The sequence below is a fragment of the Bactrocera dorsalis genome, chromosome 2, assembly GCF_023373825.1.
Source record: "Bactrocera dorsalis isolate Fly_Bdor chromosome 2, ASM2337382v1, whole genome shotgun sequence".
NCBI classification, from domain to species: domain Eukaryota; kingdom Metazoa; phylum Arthropoda; class Insecta; order Diptera; family Tephritidae; genus Bactrocera; species Bactrocera dorsalis.
The window spans coordinates 26,301,950-26,325,384 of record NC_064304.1 but is presented as its reverse complement, the minus strand read 5'-3'; the positions used below and the strand labels follow the sequence as shown (position 1 = coordinate 26,325,384).

At 35.7% G+C, this 23,435-nt stretch overlaps 1 protein-coding gene across 2 annotated transcripts in view; it reads right to left on the bottom strand.

Moving 5' to 3' along the window:
* LOC105233901 (uncharacterized) overlaps positions 1-23,435 on the bottom strand; it is a 66,503-nt gene that overhangs the window by 20,037 nt on the left and 23,031 nt on the right. For both annotated transcript variants that reach the window (XM_019993044.3, XM_029548384.2), the window contains exon 2: positions 20,439-21,023. In XM_019993044.3, coding sequence (XP_019848603.2) covers positions 20,439-20,486 — 48 coding nt within the window. In that variant the 5' untranslated portion in view covers positions 20,487-21,023. The remainder of the gene's footprint in view (positions 1-20,438; positions 21,024-23,435) is intronic.

The window sequence follows — 23,435 nt, the reverse complement described above, 5'->3', positions numbered from 1 at the left end:
ATAAAATTCTTTCATACCTCCTTTATCAGACATCAGCATTATAATTCGACAAAATTATATTATGGTTTCTATGATTAGATCTTGTAGTCAAACAAAAGATCGTATTTTCAAAATAAAGATACGTCAAAAGCAGCAAGGAAATTAAAATGATTGCTATGTGAGAGATTAAAACGTTATAGCACCTGATAAAATAAATTATTCAGCCATATATTTTAAGCTTTTCAGTACGTCAGGATCCCTTTCTTAAAATTCATAGAGTTTATTTTAAATTATCAAGAATTTCTGATGTTTAAAAGGGTATAACATAGATTTTATTATTGGAAAAATTTTAAACCACCTAGCAATAGAAATCATAAAAAAGATCATTGGACAAATTTCCGAAACACGTGCTGGCGGATTCTTTGATATAAAAATGTCAAAAAACATAATCGTGAGCAATAAACGAGTATTTATATTCAGATCAAGTATTTTGGCAACTTTTAGGTCCGCTTCAATTCTTTATTGAACTAATCTAAATATAAAATTCGGAGGAATTTCATTCTTAAATCCGCCTTTTGAAACAAAAAATATCAACGACCTCCGCATACCTTGAGGCTGAATCTAGATAACACAGAACTATTTTGCATGCGCACAATCCTTTGATTCTATGATACTTTCATCGATCAACTAAACAATGGCTTTTATTTTAACGGAGAAAGACAATAAACCCAAAAGCAAGCATATTTTTAGCAAGAAGCAGAGCTTTGCAGGAAGTGTCATTAACACTTCTGATTCGAAAAGCTTCTGTTCTACCTCACTTTGTTATAAAAATTCAAACGAACAGTATTTTAACAATAATTTATGAGTTTGATTGTTAGACCTTTTTTCGAAACTATGCGACAATTTTCACGCTTGTCAACTTAGCGGAAGTAGCGACACCCAACAGCAGTGACACTGCTAATGATCCCACACATGCTTAAGTACAAGTGTATCTGAATAATAGCGGTGAATACTCGTATACATCGAACAATTGCAAGTAATTCTTCTAATAATGCAAAGCAATTTCTCGCGCAAAAAAATACTTCAAATCAAAGTGATTAATTGTTGGCGTAATTGTATGGGTACATGTCAAATCATAATTGTAATACGCTCAATCAACCGATGATGACGACCAAACGTTTCGTGTCAACTTGAGCGCACATGCCACTCATGACAAAGCCAACAAAATATCAGAAGAAAGAAAAAATGACAAACACAAACGGAGCATGTAAATTGTCACCAAGCCAGAAGAATGGACCGCACACACCTCTCTATATTTGGACAAGTCGCCGTGTGTGTGGGCATGTTAGTGTTAAATAGCCTGCAGCGAAAATAAAAAGGTCTCACAGTTTCATTAGCATAAATGTATGCATGTATTTCGCACATTTCGTGACAGGCTTTTTTGTTGCAGTTGGCGCGCCGGCAGACTGGTCTCGTACCCAAATGGGCTAGTTCAATGCTGTTTAATTAATCAATATTGCAGCGTACAATGAATGATTAATAAAATTATTAAAATTACAAGAATTGAAAGTAGATTTAGTACGCTCATAGCACTGTCAGCGTAGGTGTTGACTAATCTGGTCACAATATCCGCATTGAGTACAGTTTTTTCGTTTTTTTGTTTTGTACAGATGCAGTTATTATAACGATTGCTGATATTTTAAAGACGTATTTTCAGAACGTATGAGGAATATGCATCTCGATAAAAAATTTAGCCGTGACTCAGTGCAAATTTTACCGAATTTAAATATTTTTGCGAATTTTGTACTTCAGGCACGAGGGAAAAAAAATATTTTACTCTGAACAAGCGATATTAGCCTTGCCACGAAGTCACTAATAGTCAAAAGGAAGCGTTAGATTCTATATAAAAAAATATATACATATATGTATAAATGCTCAGCATGACGAACTGACTCGATATAGCCATGTCCGTCTGTCTGTCTGCATATTTACGAACTAGTCCCTTCAGTTCCTTTGAAGAGTAATATAGCTTTGGTGCAATCGAAGTAAACATTTTTTATTGGTTAAATGTTCTTAATTGCGGTAGGTAAAACGATCGATTATACAGAGCGAAACTACAGTGGGCGCCGAAATGCTTTTAATCCAATCATTTACGATAAAATATACTTGACCAAGTGATAAGTTAGGTGACCAACTGTTTAAAATTATCGGCAAAAAAATCTTAAGAAATTATTTAATGTGGGATTCAAATTAAAGAGCTTTCGCAGGTATACCTTTTAGGAGAGTTGCCAGCTACTTTAAATATTAAAGTTATGAAATTCGTAAGTGATAAAAATCACCGTAATATGAAAATCTATCTACAGAAATTCTGTTGAAAAAATATTTTTGCAGAGAGTTGCCACATGTTAAAAAATTTAATTTAAAATCATTTAAAAATAAAAAAATTGCTGTAATCTGGAATCAAAGCTGAATTGGTTTAATTGAAAATATATTAAAAAAAAGTTGGTCCTGTTATACATTTAAGAAGAGATGCCACCTTTTAAAAAATATTTAATAAGAAATTTTTAAGTGGTAAAAATCACCGAAATATGGAAATTAATCTACAGAAGCTCTGTTGAAAAAATATTTTTGCAGAGAGTTGCCACATGTTAAAAAAATTTAACTTAAAATCATTTAAAAATTAAGAGTTGCTGTAATGTGGAATCAAAATTGAATTGGTTTAATTGAAAATATATTTAAGGAAGGTTGCCTCTGTTTTGCATTTCAGGAGAGATGCCACCATTTTTAATTTTAAATTTAAAAAATTTTAAATGATAAAAATCGCCGAAATATGGTAATGAGTCTAAAAAAGTTCTGTTAAAAAAATATTTTTGCAGAGAGTTGCCACCTGTTTCAAAAAAAATTAAAAACAAAAAGTCGCTGTAATATTTAATTAAAATTGAATTGGATTAATTGAAATATATTTAAGAAATGTTGTCTCTGTTTGAGATACATAAAAATATATTAAAAATCAGGAAAATAGGGAAATATTTGATATATGTATTATAAATACAAGGAAATATTTTCAGTGTGATCATTGTTTAGGTATCGCACTGTAATCCAATAATAAGATGCATAGAATATAGTACAAGTATGTATATATGCAAGTTCTCTATTTTCAGTAGTTGTAAATAGATACACATATGCTACATCTAGTATTTTTCTCACATTTCCACCACTAAGTACCTCGAACGAACCCAACCTCAAAAAAATTTTACGAAAATCTTATAATTTTAGTGCAAGAACTACTTCGATATCTACAGCGTAGCCTCGCACGAGCTTACTCAATATATGTATAAAAAATCTGTTTCTTAGTCATGCTTGTGCTGTAAATCTAGTGCAAACACCCACTATCTTGACACCTCATAAATGCCAATCAAGTCATTATCGCCATTTTTTCACAATTTCTTACCGTACAAATACATACATACATACAGTTTATTATTCCCACCTTTACTCTGTGCTATTTTGTAAAGCTTTTGCGATAAACGTATTTTTATTTCGATTTTTGCTTTTACATATACCATAAGTATTGCCTTTTTACACTTATTTCCATACATTAATAGACAATTTCAATTTCTTTTCGCTGCGGCGATAATGATCGGCCGCACGTTGTTCACTTACCGATTTCAAGTGCAAGGAGTTAAGGTGCCGCTTTCAAGTGCCACTTTTTCATACAAGCACATAAACATGTACTTATATAGCTATATGCATATATAGATGTACATATTTAGGTGTCGGAATATATCAATATACAGTGAAATTATAGCAGAATTAAGTAGCAGCGTGGCAAACAAATAATTTTTAATTAGCCGCAATCAGCGACAGACTGTGAAGTGGAGTTGGGCGCGAGAGTATTCATGGTTATATGTGTATATATATACATATACATATAGCTGTTTCTATTCTTACCAAACTAGTTTTCAGTTCAAATCAGTTCAGTGCAGAACGCCAACCGCCCGCGCAGCATCTTAATATAATTATAAAAAGTAAGGAAAGGCTAAGTTTTGATGCAACTGAACAATTTATATACGTACTATCGAGATTTTAGGTGAATAAATTTTTGGTTTCAGGACTTAATATTTCCAGTAAAAGATGCTCTCTTTATTAAGACACCTCACATGTTGACCGAAACATATTCAACACTTTTTTTTAAGATATATATAAGGGAGGGGATATACAAGGAAGCATTGTTATTAGCTGCTCACTTACTTTCACTGAGATGCATCAGATATGTATATATTATAAAGCCAACTGGAAGTTTAAAAAGGCTTAAATTAGGTACATGAGAGCTAAAGGAATTATGAGTCCGAGTTTACCCATTTGTGATATAATAAGGTCACAATATTTTTGAGAAAATATTTTCTCTGAATTTTAGTAATATATTTCATAAAGGGATCCTATATTCGACATACATAAGTTGGCTTGGGAATTTTTGTCCGATTTTGACATGTTTTTAACGTGAGAAGGCATACACTAAAGCCGTTTTTTTTGCAAAATCTAACAAGATCTAGCGAGCCTAAAAAAAGAAGAGTAATAAATTGGTTTTGATGTGAACGAGCGAAAGACAAAGTACTTGGAGGGCACTCGCATACATACCCCTGTATCTTCATTGTGCTTTTGGAACTACGTCACTGTTGGCAACGATAAAATTGAAAAAAGTCAAGGGCTCGGTATATATCGTAAACTAGCATAAATTTCACAATAATTTAAGCATGAAGACCAAGCGCGGGATAACTCTTACCAACAAGTGCTACTTTGACATCGAAAGGCATTAGAAGATCCCTCTCTCGACGAACAAAAATTACGCTCTATAAGTCTCACATCATTCTCGTCCTATTATAGGGCACAGAAACGTTCGCGTGAGCCATGATTTAATACCAAAGAATATATAAACAAACTGTTTCAGCTCTACGGTGACATTGATATAGTTAAGGGCATAAAAATCCCAAGCATGCGCTGGTTAGGCCATGCCGTTCACATGGAAGATGAAGCTTCAGCGAAAAGCTCCTTCGATTCGAGAGGCATGGGTGGACACAGCAAGCAAGTGCGCCCACGCATCCAATGGAAGTACAAAGTGCATAGCGACCATTATGCACTTCGGATGTACAGCTGGTGTGACAACGCATATGAAGGAGACAACTGGCGAAGTTTTGTGTTCTTTGCCCAGCCAAAAATATTATATTATTTTTTTATTTGGTTCAAATTAGTGCAACAGTTGCTGAGCAATAGGATTTAAACTGACTGTCCCTATTTATACCGATTCAAAGCGCTGCTGTACTATCGTCAATGCAAATTTTAATTACCTCAACTTTTTAACGACTTAAGGCACTTTTAGCAGTTTTCAACATAACTTTTGTTTATGGAACAAAACTACAATACTCAGTGCAACGTGTATCAATTGTATAAAAATAGGTATATGTTCATTAGCTTATACTTGTATGTATGCGAACACATTTGCATGCGATAGCTGTTATATTTATAATTCACTGCCCCACCAACGCCTGCTGTTCAGTAATGACTGCAAGCTGTCGATTACCCTGATATATGCGCATACAACTACTTCTACATATATATTTCAATTATACAGACACATAAACATATATGTATTAGTTAAAGCACACACATGCTCACTAATGCAACCATACATAGTTTCACATTTGATTGCTGGTTGACAATTTGACAAGCAGCTTTCAATTCGCCGCGATTCGCAATTAAATTTGTCAGAATGGCTTAATAAACATTTCGGAAGTTCTGAAGCGATTTGCCAAGTGTCATGTTCTGGTTGTTTCCATTTGTATTTCATATTTTTTTTTTTTGTTTTTGCAGTTTTTCATGCAAATCACTTATTAGCAGTTTTGGTGTCTTACAAGTCAATCGCTGCAACAGTGCAAGAAATACTAATAACTCTAAGCGCTTTATGCATGAGCTCATGCAGTGTTCCATGCCGATTATGGCGCTCTTATCCTGTTAAATATCTGCAGTTGGTTTTTGTATGACGCTGTAATGGCCTAAGCAATTTCAGTTGACTTCAAAAGTAAGAAAAGTCAAACTGGCGCCAATTCGAATCATAAAGGCAGCTTAATAATGGGTTATTCAACAACATGATTCAATTATCAAACGTTATGTAATAAAGCAATTGTTTCTCCTCCTTTATGCAAGTTTGAGTTCTTAGTGTAGAAGTTGGGTTCTCTTTTGGCTATTTTATCAGAATTAAGTATTAAAACTTCAAATATTTCACTACAAAAGAGAATTATTTGATATCGCTACTGATATATTGGAGCTAGCTACAAAAATCTAGAAATATAAGAAGATTAGAGAAATAGCAAGAATTTGATATTAGTGGACGCATTTTCGGTTGTGTGCACCATTTTATCATATGCTAAGTTATGCTACCTTACTAATTTTCATAGTTTTTTTAGCCTAATTTCTTAGATGTGCATATTAATTTAAATTCAATTGAGTTGGATTGAATCTAGCTGAAAATAAGAACTGAAGTCCTCAGTTTTTGATGCAGAAATCAGCATGTTCAGCATATGGGGGCAACATATGAAGCGATTCCGTCCATATTTGCTAAATATCGCGTTGTCTTGCGCTGAAAACTCCACCTCATTGATGACTGACATGACCTGGATAAAATAAACCAGAAGAATTAGACCATTTTGGAACTGACTGAATTGAAAGCCTACTGTATCATTCTCTTTTTAATACAATTCAAAATTTCCTGCAATACTCGTTAGAGGATTATATTAACTACTTTTAATGGTTTTGAACATCTTTGGTTTTTCAAGAGTGGGCGTGACAAATTTCACAAATTTTGAAACCAACCAAATTTACTGCTCCGGAGTGCAGCCTCCTTCAGAGAAATGAGCATCCACTCAGATGGCAGGGTGGCGGTACTAGCCTTGAACTCATTAACAATACATTCATGGTTGGTTAAGAAATCCCTAACTTCGTTATTAATAGCATCGAATCTTTTTGTTATAAGACTGATATGAGTGCCAGGCCATAGCGGAATCGGAGGCAATTGTAAAGCCGATCTTTCAGTTTGTATAACAGCAATATGCTACAATGATTCGATTTCGGCAATTTCCATAACTGAGCATCTTCTTGTGTTGGAAAGCGTGTATGCAAAATTTCTAATCGATATCTCAAAAAGACAGACGCATATATCTAAATCGACACTATATATTATTTTATGACCTATATTTGACCTTTACTTTTGGCTATTACAAAATTGGCGCCAAATTTAATATACCCTGTTCAGGATGTAAAAAAATTCCATACAAAAACTTGATTTTGAATCACTTAGTGTGTATGCTATAGTGGTATCATGTCGTAGTTGTCCAATTTCTGGGGAGAAAAGGACGTGCGTGAAATTTCAGAATGATATCACTCGCGAGCATGTCGCCTCAGGTTCATGATATAGTAAATAATAAATCACCATCATCAAAATTATGTGAATTTTTTAGCCTGTTACTTATAGAGTTCTACTTCATACGATCCACTTCCGGTTACATAATTCAAAAATTCCCAATTTTCACATATGTCAAAAAACGTTGAATTGTTATTAAATAATATTAAGAGCTGTTGAGTTCATGCTTTATTTAGTATGCCACCAATTTATTGTTGGTTAATGGTTTATTATTATTAATATTACTTTTTTTATTGTTGCGAACAGTCACATCTGTTTATACTGCTTACGTATTTCCATTTCGATTTCAGATTTATTGTGCTTCAATATTTCGCAAAACGAAAATATTTCAAAACACTTGCGAACATCACTCAATTCACATTTGCTCAATATCCAACTGTGTTGGGTGATTTATGACAATAATATGCAAAATTATGGCTAATCAATTAGTTAATTAATCAATCAAATTATTTATGAGGAATCCGTTTTCGGAAATTAACATTGTGTCAACTGCAAACAGTGCAAACGCTGCCTATGAATAACTGGTAGTTGATTAAGAAATTAATTAATTTTTAAAATACTTATCGGCTGTTAATTACAGTTTGAACTTTAGCCTTGTTAAAGCAATTGACTTCGTTTGCATGCCGCATAGCAGATTTTCTCATACAACTTCTTGTGCTGAGTTGAGTTTAGTTGAGAGTTTGGCAAAGCATAATTAGTGCTTGAAATTAAGCAGGAAGTTTATTATTATTAGTTACTTGCTGTGCAGAAAAAATACTAACGTGCTTGTAGTACAGCGCTAAAAATCCAAAAATCCATAAAGTTTTGCGCAAGCCTTTTCACAGCGCTGCCTTAATGAGTTAGTTGTAGCACAACACAATTAATGGACCAAACAAGTGCTTTCAACATTAAATGCTTGTATTCTTGTATTCTAGGTGCTCTATGCTTTTCTATGTGTGGCTGATTTATGTTATTTATCTGTGGCACTGAATATATGGGCATTTACTTTTACCTTTTTTATTGCTTTTCTGTGAAATACATGACATGTGCAAGACAGTCGAACGAGAAATTGTAGCCGCCACAATACAATTGCTTCTGCTGTGTACTGAGCAAACTTGTTCCCCACCCTAATGAGCTGGTTATTGCTATTGCAGTTCGTTGCTTAAGTCTTTTGTGTTCGCTTTTACTCAATTAATAGTTGAACATGAAAATTGAAATTAAAATTGTGCATAACATGAAGAAATAGAACAATAAAATGTTATATATATGTATGTTTCTGCATGGGAATTTTGCTGCCGGCGTTTTTATTTCTTTCTCATAATGCATAATGTCTGGTTTATTATGGGCGAGTAAAATCATGATTATATTATATAAAAAGAAAATTTAACTGAGCTGATTTTAAACGGGCTCATATTTATTACTACTATATATTTAAAATTATGAAAAAGTTGGAACGTATGTTTGTCACAAATGTGAAGCAAAAATCATGCATAAATTAAAACACAAAGATACTTAGGCGGTGCGAAGCTATAATATACTCCACAGTTGCAATTTTTGTAGCATAGAAGAACATAAAAAGAGCTTTATCCTAATTTTGAGCGATCAGTTTATATGACAACTTTAAGCTTTAGCGGTTCGATCTGAATAATATGTTCAGAAATTGTAGCAATGTCTTCGATAATATTTTATGCCAAATTCCGTGAAGATAACTTGTCAAAAAAAAAAGTTTTCCGTAAGGACTTCAGTTTTATCGATTAGCTTATATGACAGCTATGTGCAATAGTGGTCCGATATCGGCAGTTCCTATAAATGAGCAAAATTTTTTTTTAAATTTCAGATCGATGTTTCGAAAACTGAGATACTAAGTAGTATGCGTATATACAAATGGACAGACAGAAAAAGAAGCTAAGCAACTATATATGCTTAATAGGATATCCGGCGCTTTCTTCTGAGTGTTACAAAACCCGAGCAAACTCAATTAACCGTGTTAAGAGTACAAAAATATTGCAACAACAAGCAAAGAAGGGATAAGTTCGGTTGTTAAGGAAAATTTTTTATAACAGCTAAGAAAAAGTCTGAGCTGATTGCAATTGCATTTCGTACTTAACAAATACGATGTTTGACAATTAAGTAATGAGACTGATTTTATTGCCGCGCTTGTGGTAAACCTGTGACCTTCCCTTTCTCTTTTTCCGGCATCCCTCCCCTCTACATTGATATATGTACCATCGCTCTAGCTTGTTTGTTGTCAAGTTGAGTAAACGTGTGTTTGTAGTGCTCGTCACGAAAATGGAAAAACGAAATCAAGAGCAACACGTCGCGATAAAATTTTGCGCCAGATTGGGCGAAACAGCTGGGAAACGTACGCTAAAATTGTAAGTAGTCGAAGGTGAAAACGATGATTATTGCATTTTTTGATAGCCGTGGAATCAAGTCTACTATTGCCAAGTACTCGAAAGATTGCGAAAACGAGTCAACAGGGTGCGCCTAGATATCGCTTGTAACTGGATCCTTCATCACGACAACGCGCCGTGCCACACCGCTCTCAGCGTGTCCCAATATTTGGCCTCTAAAAAGATCGCCGTGCTGCAACAGCCACCTTATTCGCCCTACATGTCACCCTGTGACTTTTTTTGTTTCCTAAAACAAAATCGGTGGTCAAAGCAACCCATTTTGAGTCGATTACGGACATCCAGGCGTCCGTGACGAGGGTACTCGCGGACATCCTAGTCGAAGCGTTCCAGAAATGTTGCGAAGCATGGAAAATGCGCTGAAATCGCTGTATAGCTGCCCAAGGGGACTACTTTGAAGGGGATGGCACAGTTGTAGAATAATTTCCAGATATACGGTTTTTATGGAATCAGTCTCTTTACTTAATTGTCATACCTCGCATATGCTCGAAATCATATTTCCACTCAATTTTATGAAGAAAACTCACACATATTTAGCATAGAGTCCTCTACAATAATGAAAGTCGCTTGACTTCATCCGACCTAGCTTTTGTTAACCCAAGATCCTACTTTCACTTAATTTTGCTAAGAAATATTACATATAACTATTGACCGAAATATATACATATATAGAGTATAAAGTCAAGCGGAAGTTCAAAAACTTTTTTCATTACTTATATGGGGGCTAGGAAATTATTTAACCGATTTTAACATATTTTTGCATAGCGACAATTTACAACCAGAAAAAGATGCTCTCTGAATTTCGTAAAGAAAATTAAGAAGTCTCACCGATTGGCCAATATACGCGGTATAAAGTCAAGCGGCGTAAAATATTCCAAAAATAAATTTAAAGAAGGCTAACGAGTTGACACTCCTTGGACGAATAAAAAATCGGGATCCATTATAGTAGACCCGACTGTTGAAAAATCCATAGTAGCAAAATACTCGTATAGTAGATATATGTAGGCCATAGGAAGTATTGGACCAAATTCATAAAGGTGTCTGTCATATTTTACAATATTTATGATGAAAAAGTCAGCAATAGAGGGTATTTGCCAGATAAAGACTACAACACGGATATGATACTTTTAGACATCCAAGTCAAAACAATGGAAACAGAAATAAAGCATCTGACCAGATTTTATGAAAGATTCAAAACATGTTTCTAGCAGTTGATATCACCGGTCAACAAAAAAATTATTTATTTTGGGTTTCTGACTTAAGCTCAAACTTAGCTCTCCGTTGATTAGTCCAAACGAACACAAAAGAAATACAAAAATCAACAAAAGCAAACTTTAATAAAAAACAAATCCATTATGTTTGGTACTGAAAAATTGAAATTTAACTTACAGAAGTCAGAGCCAAAAATCGTGTCAACCGTGTCCAATTACAGGAGTTTTCCATCTGGATTCACAAAGAACTGTATTTAACAGAGTAGGTGTGATCACCCGCCATCTTGATAGATCAGCTGTCTAACCTAACCTAATTTAACTAGACATAGGCCCTGAGGTGCAAATATTCAGAGTTTAGGGGCTTGAAAAGTTATAGTCTCATTTCAAACCGATAACTTCATCGGTGCTAGATTTATATAAACGTAGGCGTGGTTATAGTCCAATCTCACCAATTTTAAACTATTACCTATGTCAAGATAATAACCCCAAAAATAAACTGAAATTAGTCAAGTAATAGCACTGATTCTTATGAAGTCCTAATACACCATGTTGGCTGTGAAACCCGTAAGAAGTGGTACTTGTCTCAGTTATGGCGCTTTAAAATTATTTACACAACGGTATTTTTCGGACATGAGAACAGTTCGATTCCGCCCATCTGCAATATCAACTTCCTTAGAGTTGGAAGCAGCTTATAATGATATCTCAATTTTTACGCAGTCGGACAGATGCACGAACGGGCAGACAAACACTCGGAACTCTACTCGTCTCGTTCTCCTAATCATTTACATATACAGAACCTTTTATAAATGTATTCATACATAGTCTTACATATAGTATACATGTACATATATGAGAAGTTTTATGTATTACAAACTACCGTAAGGTGTTATGCAACATATTGCGCCTGTACAATGATAACAAAAAATTACCCTGTGAGTTTTGGCAACGTGTAGCAAATTTTGATAGAAAATAATGCAATAACAACCAAAGGAAAAAGTTAATGCATCACCAGCGCACATACATATATCCATCTATGCCAGAAAGAGGCACTTCCATGAAATGTGCACCCAGTGTAAGTGTAAGTTGTGGCAAAGCCCATTAGGTCGTCGAAAGCGTCGTCATGACAGCCAGCCGAACAGCCAGCTATCAGCAAGTCCCAACTATTAGACGCTTAGTGTTGACGCTTTGAATGTGGCCTGTCACTAAAAATAGAATCTGCCATGCTGCCAAGTTGCCAACGGCGCACAAACCAACACTCTTGCACACACACACGCACACATAAATGCACATAGATACCGCAATTGTCGTCACCGCTTTGTAAATGGTTTATAGTTGGCGGCTAAATGGCTGAAGTGGTGAATAGCACGTCGGTGCGCCACATGGGAGCAGTCACTTTGTGCGCCGCATAAGCCGCTTGTTGGGCGCCACGCTCCCCTTGTCATGAACGTTCCTTTGTGGGTGAGCTTTGTTGCGCGATTTTGATAGCGGCGCTGCGCTTACATTCATTTACTGTCCACTTTGGACTTTAATTGTGTGCGCACTACATTCACTTGCAAACTTTATGTATGTATGTACGGATGATTGTATCTAAGCATTGACGGTTACAGCTGAGAGTTGCCAATTATTGAATTAGAGACAGTTTTTTTATGTGTCGGTGGCGTTTAAAGTCTCAAAATTTTATGAAAAAGTAGCAGTTATTGTAGGTAGTATCGGGTTATTTTTTAAGCCCTTTATAAATTTTTTTAAAAAAAAAAACGCATAAAATTTGCAAAATCTCATCGGTTCTTTATTTGAAACGTTAGATTGGTTCATGACATTTACTTTTTGAAGATAATTTCATTTAAATGTTGACCGCGGCTGCGTCTTAGGTGGTCCATCGGAAAGTCCAATTTTGGGCAACTTTTTCGAGCATTTCGGCCGGAATAGCCCGAATTTCTTCGGAAATGTTGTCTTCCAAAGCTGGAATAGTTGCTGGCTTATTTCTGTAGACTTTAGACTTGACGTAGCCCCACAAAAAATAGTCTAAAGGCGTTAAATCGCATGATCTTGGTGGCCAACACACGGGTCCATTTCTTGAGATGAATTGTTGTCCGAAGTTTTCCCTCAAAATGGCCATAGAATCGCGAGCTGTGTGGCATGTAGCGCCATCTTGTTGAAACCACATGTCAACCAAGTTCAGTTCTTCCATTTTTGGCAACAAAAATTTTGTTAGCATCGAACGATAGCGATCGCCATTCACCGTAACGTTGCGTCCAACAGCATCTTTGAAAAAATACGGTCCAATGATTCCCACCATTTACTTATACCATAACAGTTGCATTTTTCGGGATGCAATGCAGTTCTTTAACGGCTTCTGGTTGCTCTTCACCCCAAATGCGGCAATTTTGCTTATTTACGTAGCCATTCAACCAGAAATGAGCCTCATCGCTGAACAAAATTTGTCCGAAAAAAAAAAAAAAAACCGAACACTGATTTTAGTAATAAAATTCAATGATTTGCAAGCGTTGCTCGTTAGTAAGTCTATTCATGATGAAATGTCAAAGCATACTGAGCATCTTTCTCTTTGACACCATGTCTGAAATCCCACGTGATCTGTCAAATACTAATGCATGAAAATCCTAACCTCAAAAAAATCACCCGTTAAAAGGTGTCTGAAGTAGGTGAATATGTACATATGTATGTAGAGGATATACGTATATTTTTCAGGGTGGCCGGGCCTAAATGAGTGAATGACAAACCTTTGAGTGACATAGAGAAGCTTCTTACTAAGTCTATTGGTACTTCGAAATTGACTGAAAACTGAACTGAACATTTCTCAGTCGGTCAGTTTGACGGATCGAAATCAAGTTCTTGTATGGAAACTTCTCTATTTGACAAGATATCACCATAACATATAAGGCACAAATTATTTTTCAGCACAACGCTACAATTTCCGAAGAAACCATTCATATCGGACACTTAACACTTTTTCTTGCTTTTTATGTGTATGTTTTGTATATATCAATTCTTATACTCGTGCAACCTGGCAATCCTTTTATTGTGACATAATAACACATTTGTCTACTTTAATAGCACCCTCACAGCACCAAACAAAAGCAAGCAAGCAAGCATTGCACGAAAACAAACGAAAAATTGCGTTTACATATACTGCATATACAATAAATAAATTAAAACCCTTTCACCTCAAAACTAAAATCAACTAAAACATACATATATACATACATATACTCACAGTTTTTCGATATTATAACCAACTTTGCTGGCATTAACACTTCTAATTTACACTTGCTTCATACTAAAGGTTACTTTACAAGAGTGTGTAATATCTATAACCAATTTTTAAAATAATTCATAAATTTTAAAACTTAATGTGGAAAACAAATAAATAAAATCAACAATTACACCTATAATGTAAGGCCATAAATTCTTCTCCCATGCTTGTTTCCGTTTACTAAAATTTCGATGATATTAAGTATATAAAATTAAGCAATAAATGTTGGGGAGAAATGTTTTTAAAACCAAAATCATCTCATGGATCCGTCGCTGAGTAATCGAGTTGATAACCCTATTTGTACGAATTTATTTGATACACTTAATCAAACGCTTTGAACATATCAAATAAAACCCCAGTGACTTAGTCGAAATCTAAATGTAACGAATCGGTATACTGCGATTAAACATGATCTCTTTAAGAGAAAAGCCGCCGAGAATAGCATGTTCGCGCGAACACTCATACATGCATACGAACTAACGATTAGTGGACTAGTGGTAATAATACCGTATCTTCGGGATTGGTGTATTGAAATACTTGAAAATTTTGAAACGATACGCTGTAACACGGGTAGTGGAATATGTGGTGCCTCAATGAAGCTCAGATAATATTTTATTGGTATGTGGTACTGGCCATAGGTAAACCCCAACTCCCAAACACTACAAATAATGATATTCGTTTTTCTAACAAAACTTATGTCGACTATATCGGTCATACTATTAGTTACGTAGAGTACATGTATACATATATTAATAAAAATGCTTGGATTCCGATTCTCTGGTAGACGTTTTACACCTTAAGTTACCATGGCTTTGATTGATTTGAAGCTTACCAGTAATTTTAAACAAATAAGTACCTTAAGAGAAAATTTGTCTCGAATAAACTTTAATATTAAAAATTTCTAAGGCTACATATTTCCACAGTGTACATATGGTCACGTAAAATGCAAAACAACGTATCGTCAAAAAATAAATAAAATCGTTGTCTGATATAATAACCTAAAAATAACCATTTTATAACAGAAACTTTAATTTTGTTTCAATATGAGTGTATGCTAACCAATAAATAACAATTTAATAACCAAAACTCATTTTTTTCAATACTAGTGGTTTCTATTATATCGTTTTTCCTTTGCTGGTAAACTTATGAAAAGTGATGTTACGTTATTTTGCATTTTAAGTGACGATATACTTTGTATGTGTACTCAATTTCCATCCTTAATACAAAAATTTCAAAATTTTTTCAAGTTTCCGATCATAACAAAAAATGTTAAAACGTTATCTCCGACTGCACCGAAGTTTTAATACCCTTTAGAAATATAAAATATTCTTTACAAGATATTGATTTAGATTATCAGATTTAATGGTAGCTATATGCTATGTGATCCTGTCCAAACAAATTTTTCGGAGATTGCACCATTTTCTTGGACAAAACTTGACGCCAAATTTCGCAAAGAAAGAAAAATAAAAAAGTTTTTTCATACAAGCACTTGATTCCGATCGTTCAGTTTGAAAAAAGACAGCCGGACAGACGGACATGTCTATAAATTAACTCAGCTCATCATGCTGATAATTTACGAGTATACCTATATTTTATGGGGTCACCGGTTTCACCTTTGTGCTTTTCAGAACTTCGTGCAAACATAATATACCGTGTTCAGGGTTTAAAATAGGAAACCACGTTGACTTCGTCTGCACCGAAGCTATAATACTCTTTACATGTGCATTTCTTAAAGCTTAAAAGGCTACAAAAATCTAAGATTTTAATTGATCAGAAGCCATATATGCTATTTGAAGAGTTTAGCTTTACCAGCAAGAACAATCTGTGTTCAGAGATTGTGCTTTATGTTAAATTAAGTCGAAGGATTGATCCTATCAATGGATCTCCCAAACACAGCTGTGAACGTTGATCCTAAAGCTGGAGCACAGCATCCTCGTAGATCGTCGAAACATTTTGAGCTTATCACAAATTTGTTAAGGCGGTTAATATCAAGTCTAGCCACTTCGCTAGGCACGCCAAGAGTGTGTTACAGGCTGGCAAAACCCGGACAATAGAGACAAGATGATTCCACGTTGCCATCATATAAACAGCTCTGTTAATAAGGGTTCGAGAAATTATTTTGTCGCACCGCATACGAACCTATTGGACAGTACCTAGTCTGAATTTCGTAAAAAAACAAATAAAAATCGTTTAAATAAAAAGTGTTTCTTAATCTATGGTCCTGACCAAACACTTAGATAAAAGTTCATCAACAAGAGTGCCTCATTTTTTTCGAAAGACTTTTGAAAAATTAAAGCATTTAGAAGTATTTTTTGTAGGGTCACCTTTCAACTTTCGAATTATATTCTTTCAATAATAAATAATTTGGAAAATAAATTTTCTAAGCGTTTACGATAGCTTGTTTCTCTCATACATACATATGTACGGCAACGTACGGGATTATCATCAGTACTAGTTTGTAAGCATATACAAGTAGATATATATTTCCTTTGCTGTAATACTTCGCTTAATCTTTTGTTTGTAATTTAGTTAGAATTGGTTTTGTTTTTCATTTTCCATTTATTTGCGACCAGTTTGAATGGTTTTCTTTGCATCAAGCATCAAGCTGGTCACTCCTGCTGCCACCTTTGGCCGGCGCTCATACAATACGCCATAGAATGAATGGCTAAAAGCTTGAGTAGCGCACAATAATAATTCACAAATTATAGTACGGCGGCAATACAATGGCTTTCCTATAATTGTGCGCGATTGCAGCGCCAACACACTGAGCTAGCGCTGGCGACGCGTCGCGAAGTCGGTGCAGTTGTCTCAAACACTCGCCATGCGCATGAATATATGTACATATGTTTGTATGTATATGTGAGCTGCTGTTGCTGCTGATGTGTTGGCAGAGGTTGCGCATGCGCACAATCGCGTGCAATTATTTATAGCTAATGAGCGTTCAAATAGCAACCGAAACCGATACCATTGCAGTAACATTACAAATACGCTTACATACATATATACTATGAAAGACTATATGTAACCGAAAATATGTAAATTTATACGAATATGTAAGGCAGTAGGCACTGTCCAGCACGAAATTGAAATTGTACCTATGTCTAACGGCATTGCCGACACAATGCTGGTCAAAGCGAAGTACTAATGATAAAAGATTGAAGGAAAAGCTGGCAAATGATCGCGGCAATGCGCTTCATTCGCCCGAACGATCTGCTAATCAAGCAACCAACTAACCAACTGACTTACTGAATAACCGATACACTAACCCCAATGAGTGCGAATGTGTGTCTGTTTGTGTGTGTGTATGCGTGTTTTGTAATACAACAAATTCTACTTGGTCACTTTAATACAATTGACTGCGGCAAACTCTACTATTCTATATTGCAATGCCACATGCAATTAACCAATTATGTGAGCGGCAATAGCCACTATCGCCATCGTTGCACACTCGCACATACAGCAACAACTACAACAATCGACGATTGGCTAGTAAATAGTAACGGCGTCGGCAGCAGAAGCTGAAGCTGAAGTTGAAGCGGTGGCAACAGCAGTGGCGGCTTGCGCTTGTAATTGCAACTCAATCAATTCAAATTGCAACAGTCAGCTCAACAATGTAATGCCATACCAACAACTGTAACAACAACAACAACAAGAGAATCGGCAGCAGCACAGGCGCGCTTCATGCATACAAATGGCTAAAAATATATATGCGAATACCGACATAACGAGAGCAACGCGAAACACGAACATCCGTCGCAAGGCAAAGTTTACAAATCCAACCGACATTATTGACCACAATTAATGAAGCATTTATTGCCATTATTAGCATATTAGCGAAATTCTTCGAAACCCATCAATTTTCTATTGGCGGCAATTTATATCGGTGCTATTTTTGTACAAAGCGCTTTATTTAGGTTTAGAAGCTAGGCTCCGGATTACACTGCAGTTAATGGATCTCGATTTAATTGTTTAATTAATTAAAATTTGAAGAAGTTTCCACATAATTTTAGATTTCAGTTCAGTTTAATTTGTATTGTAGACAATGTCCAAAGAAATTTTGCTTTTGAATCTGTGTTCTCAGATTGCACACGAAAATTCAAATTTTCTTTAAAATTAAATCCTCAAGCTTAAGCTTAGTTTTAGGCTCTCGGATCACTGTAGCGTTTTTCAACCAGAAATTTTTGCCATTGAGGTAAAGTTATATGTATTGCACAGAAGTGAAGCTTCCTTCTGAAACATGAGCATTTACTCCGACAGCTGATCGTCAATACTAACTTTGAGATAACTATATCCACCTAAAGTTAGACGCAAATAATTACATTCGGGTGAGGTTACTTTCTAGACGCAAATGGAGAAGAAGTTTAATAAAGTAGGAGTATATTAAGTAGTATGATCTTGACGTCTCTTATTCTATCCGTCAACCAAGCTTTGCCAGCATCTTCTAAGCGGAAGCGCTAGGTACAGAGAAGGCCTTTAGAGTTCTATTGAATAACTAGGGGGGATGCAGAGAGCAATTTCAATCAATTCAGCAATTGCAGGAAGGCGTTAAGCTCACTGGCAGGTCAACTCCACTTGTCCATTATTTGAGTTCCCGGTCACATGAACATATTCAAAATGGCAATAATAGACGAGTTGGCAAATCTAGAAGCGTCTTTAGACGATTAAAAAATTGGTAGTAAATTATTCATAACCAAAAACTGCAACAACTAAAAATAATCTTGCTTGTTGTTGTTGTAACGGATACCCGTTAGGATGGTCGGGATAGAAAAGTTATCATCGAAATCATCTAATGGTAGGACCAGCAAATGCGCTTTTTCGATGGGGACGGACCAAAAAAGGATGGGAGTCAGATATGTAAGGTCAGCAGGGAATGCAAAGAGGTGGCTAGTATCATGCGGACTGGACATAGGTTTGGTATGTCAGGGTCTATTCTGGATAAGTAGGAGTTTAACCTGCTACAGTATCCAGAACGAAGTTGGGCAAGAGTCACTCTTGATCTTCGCCGCACCTCGTGTTCCTTCGTCGCCAATGGGTGGTAGTTTGACTCCAAGTACGCCATTTACTGAAAGTCGAAACGGTGAAGACGTTAACGGCTCCACTGTAAATGGCGATCCGTGCATGCCTGAAGTTTGTTGCGTTCGAAGTTTGGCCGGCTTAGTGTTATATGTCGCCGACGTCGTAGAGGAAGGACCTCTTGATGCCCTAGAAGGCGGTTCTGCTCGAATCAGGCGTCTGCAGGGATGATTTCTGCGAAAGCACCCCAACAGAAACATTCAGAAACTTGGAGAGGAGTTCTTTATGCTCCTTAATTAGGAGTATACGGGCATCAGGTGTTCGAGGAGACATCAAGAGGCATCATGTCGTAGTCCGGAGTACAATGTTTTGGCATGTTTGTAGCTTTCTCGTCTTAGTTCCAGAGAATCCAGGGTAAGATTGGTGCGGCGTAGTTAAGAGCCGCTCAACCGATTGCCATCAACGTTCCTTTGTCTTTTCCCCAAGTGCTGCCGATTAGCGACTCAAGGATTTTGTTGCGGCTCTATACTTTGGAAATAATCGCTGTCGTGTGAGGAGTGAAGGAGCACAGACTGTCGAAAGTCTCACATGCCTGCTGAGGCTAAGCTGCAGTTAAAATTACAAGTGTGTACGAGTACATGTGATTGCCACAGAATATCATCGTCACCCGATTTAAAAAAAACTGGAGTTTTAAGAAACACGTATTTAAGATTTTATGTACTGAAGCTGACTGAACGTTTCGTATATTTTAAATCCAAAACAGCGACAATTTTAAAACTATAGACAGACTTAACCCTTTAAAAATGTTTTAAAATAAAAACACTTTTTGTCCACCGTTACTATCCTTCAAAAACTTTAAGAAAAAACGAAGGAAATAATTTATCCTCCTGACAAAAGTTGCCATTTTTCTCGTTCCAATAGAAAAAAGTTAAGATTTTCGTAGGTTGATCAGAGGATTGTGGATATTGCTTTTTTTTAATACAAATTTCATTTTCATAAAAATTCAATCAGACAATTATTTCAGCATATTTTGTAAATAAAGGAAGAAATATAAATACATACATATATGTAAATATTTAATTTAATGCACATTGACTCACCAGTAGTAGGAAGAGTAATTTGACGAGCCAACTCAAATGTGATGCCATAACGTTCTCACGATAAGAATTCACCAGCGCCCTGCTGCTTATGCACTTGACTTAATGTTGCGCGTCTCCCAGACAATATTTTCCGCTATTGACCACGCAAAATCTTGCGCGTCGTTCCGAAGATCACTTCCTCCTTCCTTTCCACTCTTAGCAGCTGCTTTGATTGCTGCTGCTGCTTCTGCACTTTAGTTCCACGCAAAATTTGGTATTCAAATGAGACAACCACGAAAGGAGAATAAAATACCACCGAAATGCTTTTCGCCCTTTATGATTCACGTGCACGTCACGCGGTGATTCATAATGGTAATACCGCTACAACAACGGTACAAAGTTTGGTGGTATTACAGTTTCTTTTAGCGAGCCAATGCATTATGCAGCGCGCTGCCAACCTGTGGGTAGAAGCGTGTGGTGGAACGAGAGTAAAGTTGCGTGTGAAATGTTGCTGGCGGCTGGCAATGTAATGGCGAAAAACTGTAAATGTTTGCAATTGGCGCTGGACCGCTTGAAGGCTGTTTACTGCTTAGTGTTGTTTATGGGCTAAAGAAGTGGGAGAAAGGTAAAACAAAAGAAAAATTCATTAAAACAGGTTAGTGATGCGAAATACTTTTCTGACCACATGCAGTTGGCCATGTTCTTATTTGTATAACAAATGCATTAATAAATTTAGTTCACATTTTTGTTATGCTCCCATATGTTAATGATATGTGAGTATGCGAATACAAGGAGAATTTCGAAAGTTAGGGGACTTTTTGGGCATAATTTAAATTTTTTCCACGAAAATATAATTTTAACACATTTTTCTTAAATGCAGTTTAAATTTAACCACATTCTGTCTTTTGGGTAGATGTCTGACCGTTGGAATTATTAAACTAACACAAGAATAAACGTGTTACAACCTTAAGTGCTTGTTAAGATTTGGTGCGGCATCAATCGATTCACCCAAGTGTTGTAGAATACCATTTTAGGCAAAAGTGATAAAATATATCAACGCTAGTAACGACCTCAAAAGCGATTTAACGGCTTTTTTATTCCTGTAAATCAAAGTATACTCTTTTACCGGTATTTCCTGAAAACTGCACTTAATACATCTTTAAAAACTTTTGTACCAACCCCCCAAAAAAATATAGAAAGGATTCATAATCACTTCTGAATGCCAATAAAATAAGGGGAGACTAGATGGTAATCAGTTGTAGTTCCTCTAAAACGGCGTTTCAAACCTTATTGGTACGCTTGTGTCTGTAGTGGCTCAATCAAGAATTTTCTCGATAATACTTTGAAAGTATTGCACCGTTACCGTACTCAAGATTAAGGTACAAGGATTGCCTTCGGCCCTAAAAAGTATTAAGCCTTTGTTTTAGCATGTGATTTCTCATATGAAAAAAATCATATAGAATCGATTGGTCTTTCGGAACTCGTCTATTGTATCTACTCAAATATCTTTCTTGGAATTTGTTTATAGACGGTCGTCTATTCAGTTTCGAAATACTCATAATGCTTCCGAATTTGTGTCGTATGTATTTATGAAAAGAACTAATAAAAAAAAACTAGTTCGCAATCTTTTTGCCTTATTCTGTGAAGAAAACCACTTTTAGTGGTATTGAACATACTCCTTCATGGAAAGACATTTTCAATTTTCATTACTGAGACTTGAAGTTTATGATTTTCTGCAAACTTTGAAACAATGTTAAAACACTGAAGACGAAAATATTTTCTAGAATGTCTATTGAACGCATAAAGCTTACGCTTGTTTCCACATCCTTCCTTAGAAAATAAACGGGTTTCCTCTCTTACTATACTTACTACAGATCATAGTGATAGTTTAGGTTACTATGAAGTAGATTAACTAACCTCAACAGACACTACCTTACAATTAGACCCCGACAAAGAGGAAATGTACTTATATACCCCTGGTCATATGTAGATACTTAATTTGGAAATAAAAATGTTATAGATATAGCCCAGACTTGTTAAACAAGCAGACAAACCCCACATGAGTGGAATATGAACCACACATATCGAGATTGAAATTCTAAAGGAATGACATTATAAGTGTAGCAAGAGTGCTAACAGTTCAATGATTTATTGGAAGGCATGCCAGAAGACTTCGGATATCATATTACGATTACTGAAGAAGCTGCCAAGAGGTAGATGAAGGAGGGACTGTAAAACATCTTCTATACGGACACATCTTTGGTTTGTATAGACTGAAATGGGACATACGAGTATAAAATTTTTCAAATAGATGAACTTCATGAAAAACTCAGGGTGGTTCAGAGATTCATGATAGCGTAAAGGACTTTTTGTCCCAGTGGTTTTACAATGGGACTTCAAAAAGCCATTATGTATCGTCATAGCGCCACGCTACTTACGTCTTCTTCAAACTAGCGCTTATATTCACTGACTTTCATAGCCTGAACAGTATGTCACATAAGTGAAACATTGAAGAGTCGATACAAAATACATATATAAATATGATTAGCCTGGCAAGCTGAGTCGAATTAGCTTATAATCAAGTGTCTTTGGAAATTTTTCATTTGACCAGATAACTTCGCACTCACCGAAGAAATTGCTCAGATTGAGTATATAGCTGCTATACAAACGGACCGATTGCAGTTCTTGTAAGAAATCTTGGTATTTGTGAAGAGTGTTAGCATAACATCGATGGAACCGAAGTTAACGTTCTTGCTTGTTTTAAAGTATGCCTGTCAAAAATTTCTATCCTACAAACCAAATATCTGGTCGCTGTGATTAGTGATACAAATATACAAGTACTTTTAGATAATTACCGTGAAGCCCCCACAATGAAAGTACATATCGCAGGCGATCCCTAAAGAACCTAACATTATTTCTCATGAAAATATTAGAGACCTTTCAAACTGCATACTACCATAAATGCTGTCAAACGCAAAACCAACAGTTAACAGACTTATTCAACAGCTCTCGTATATA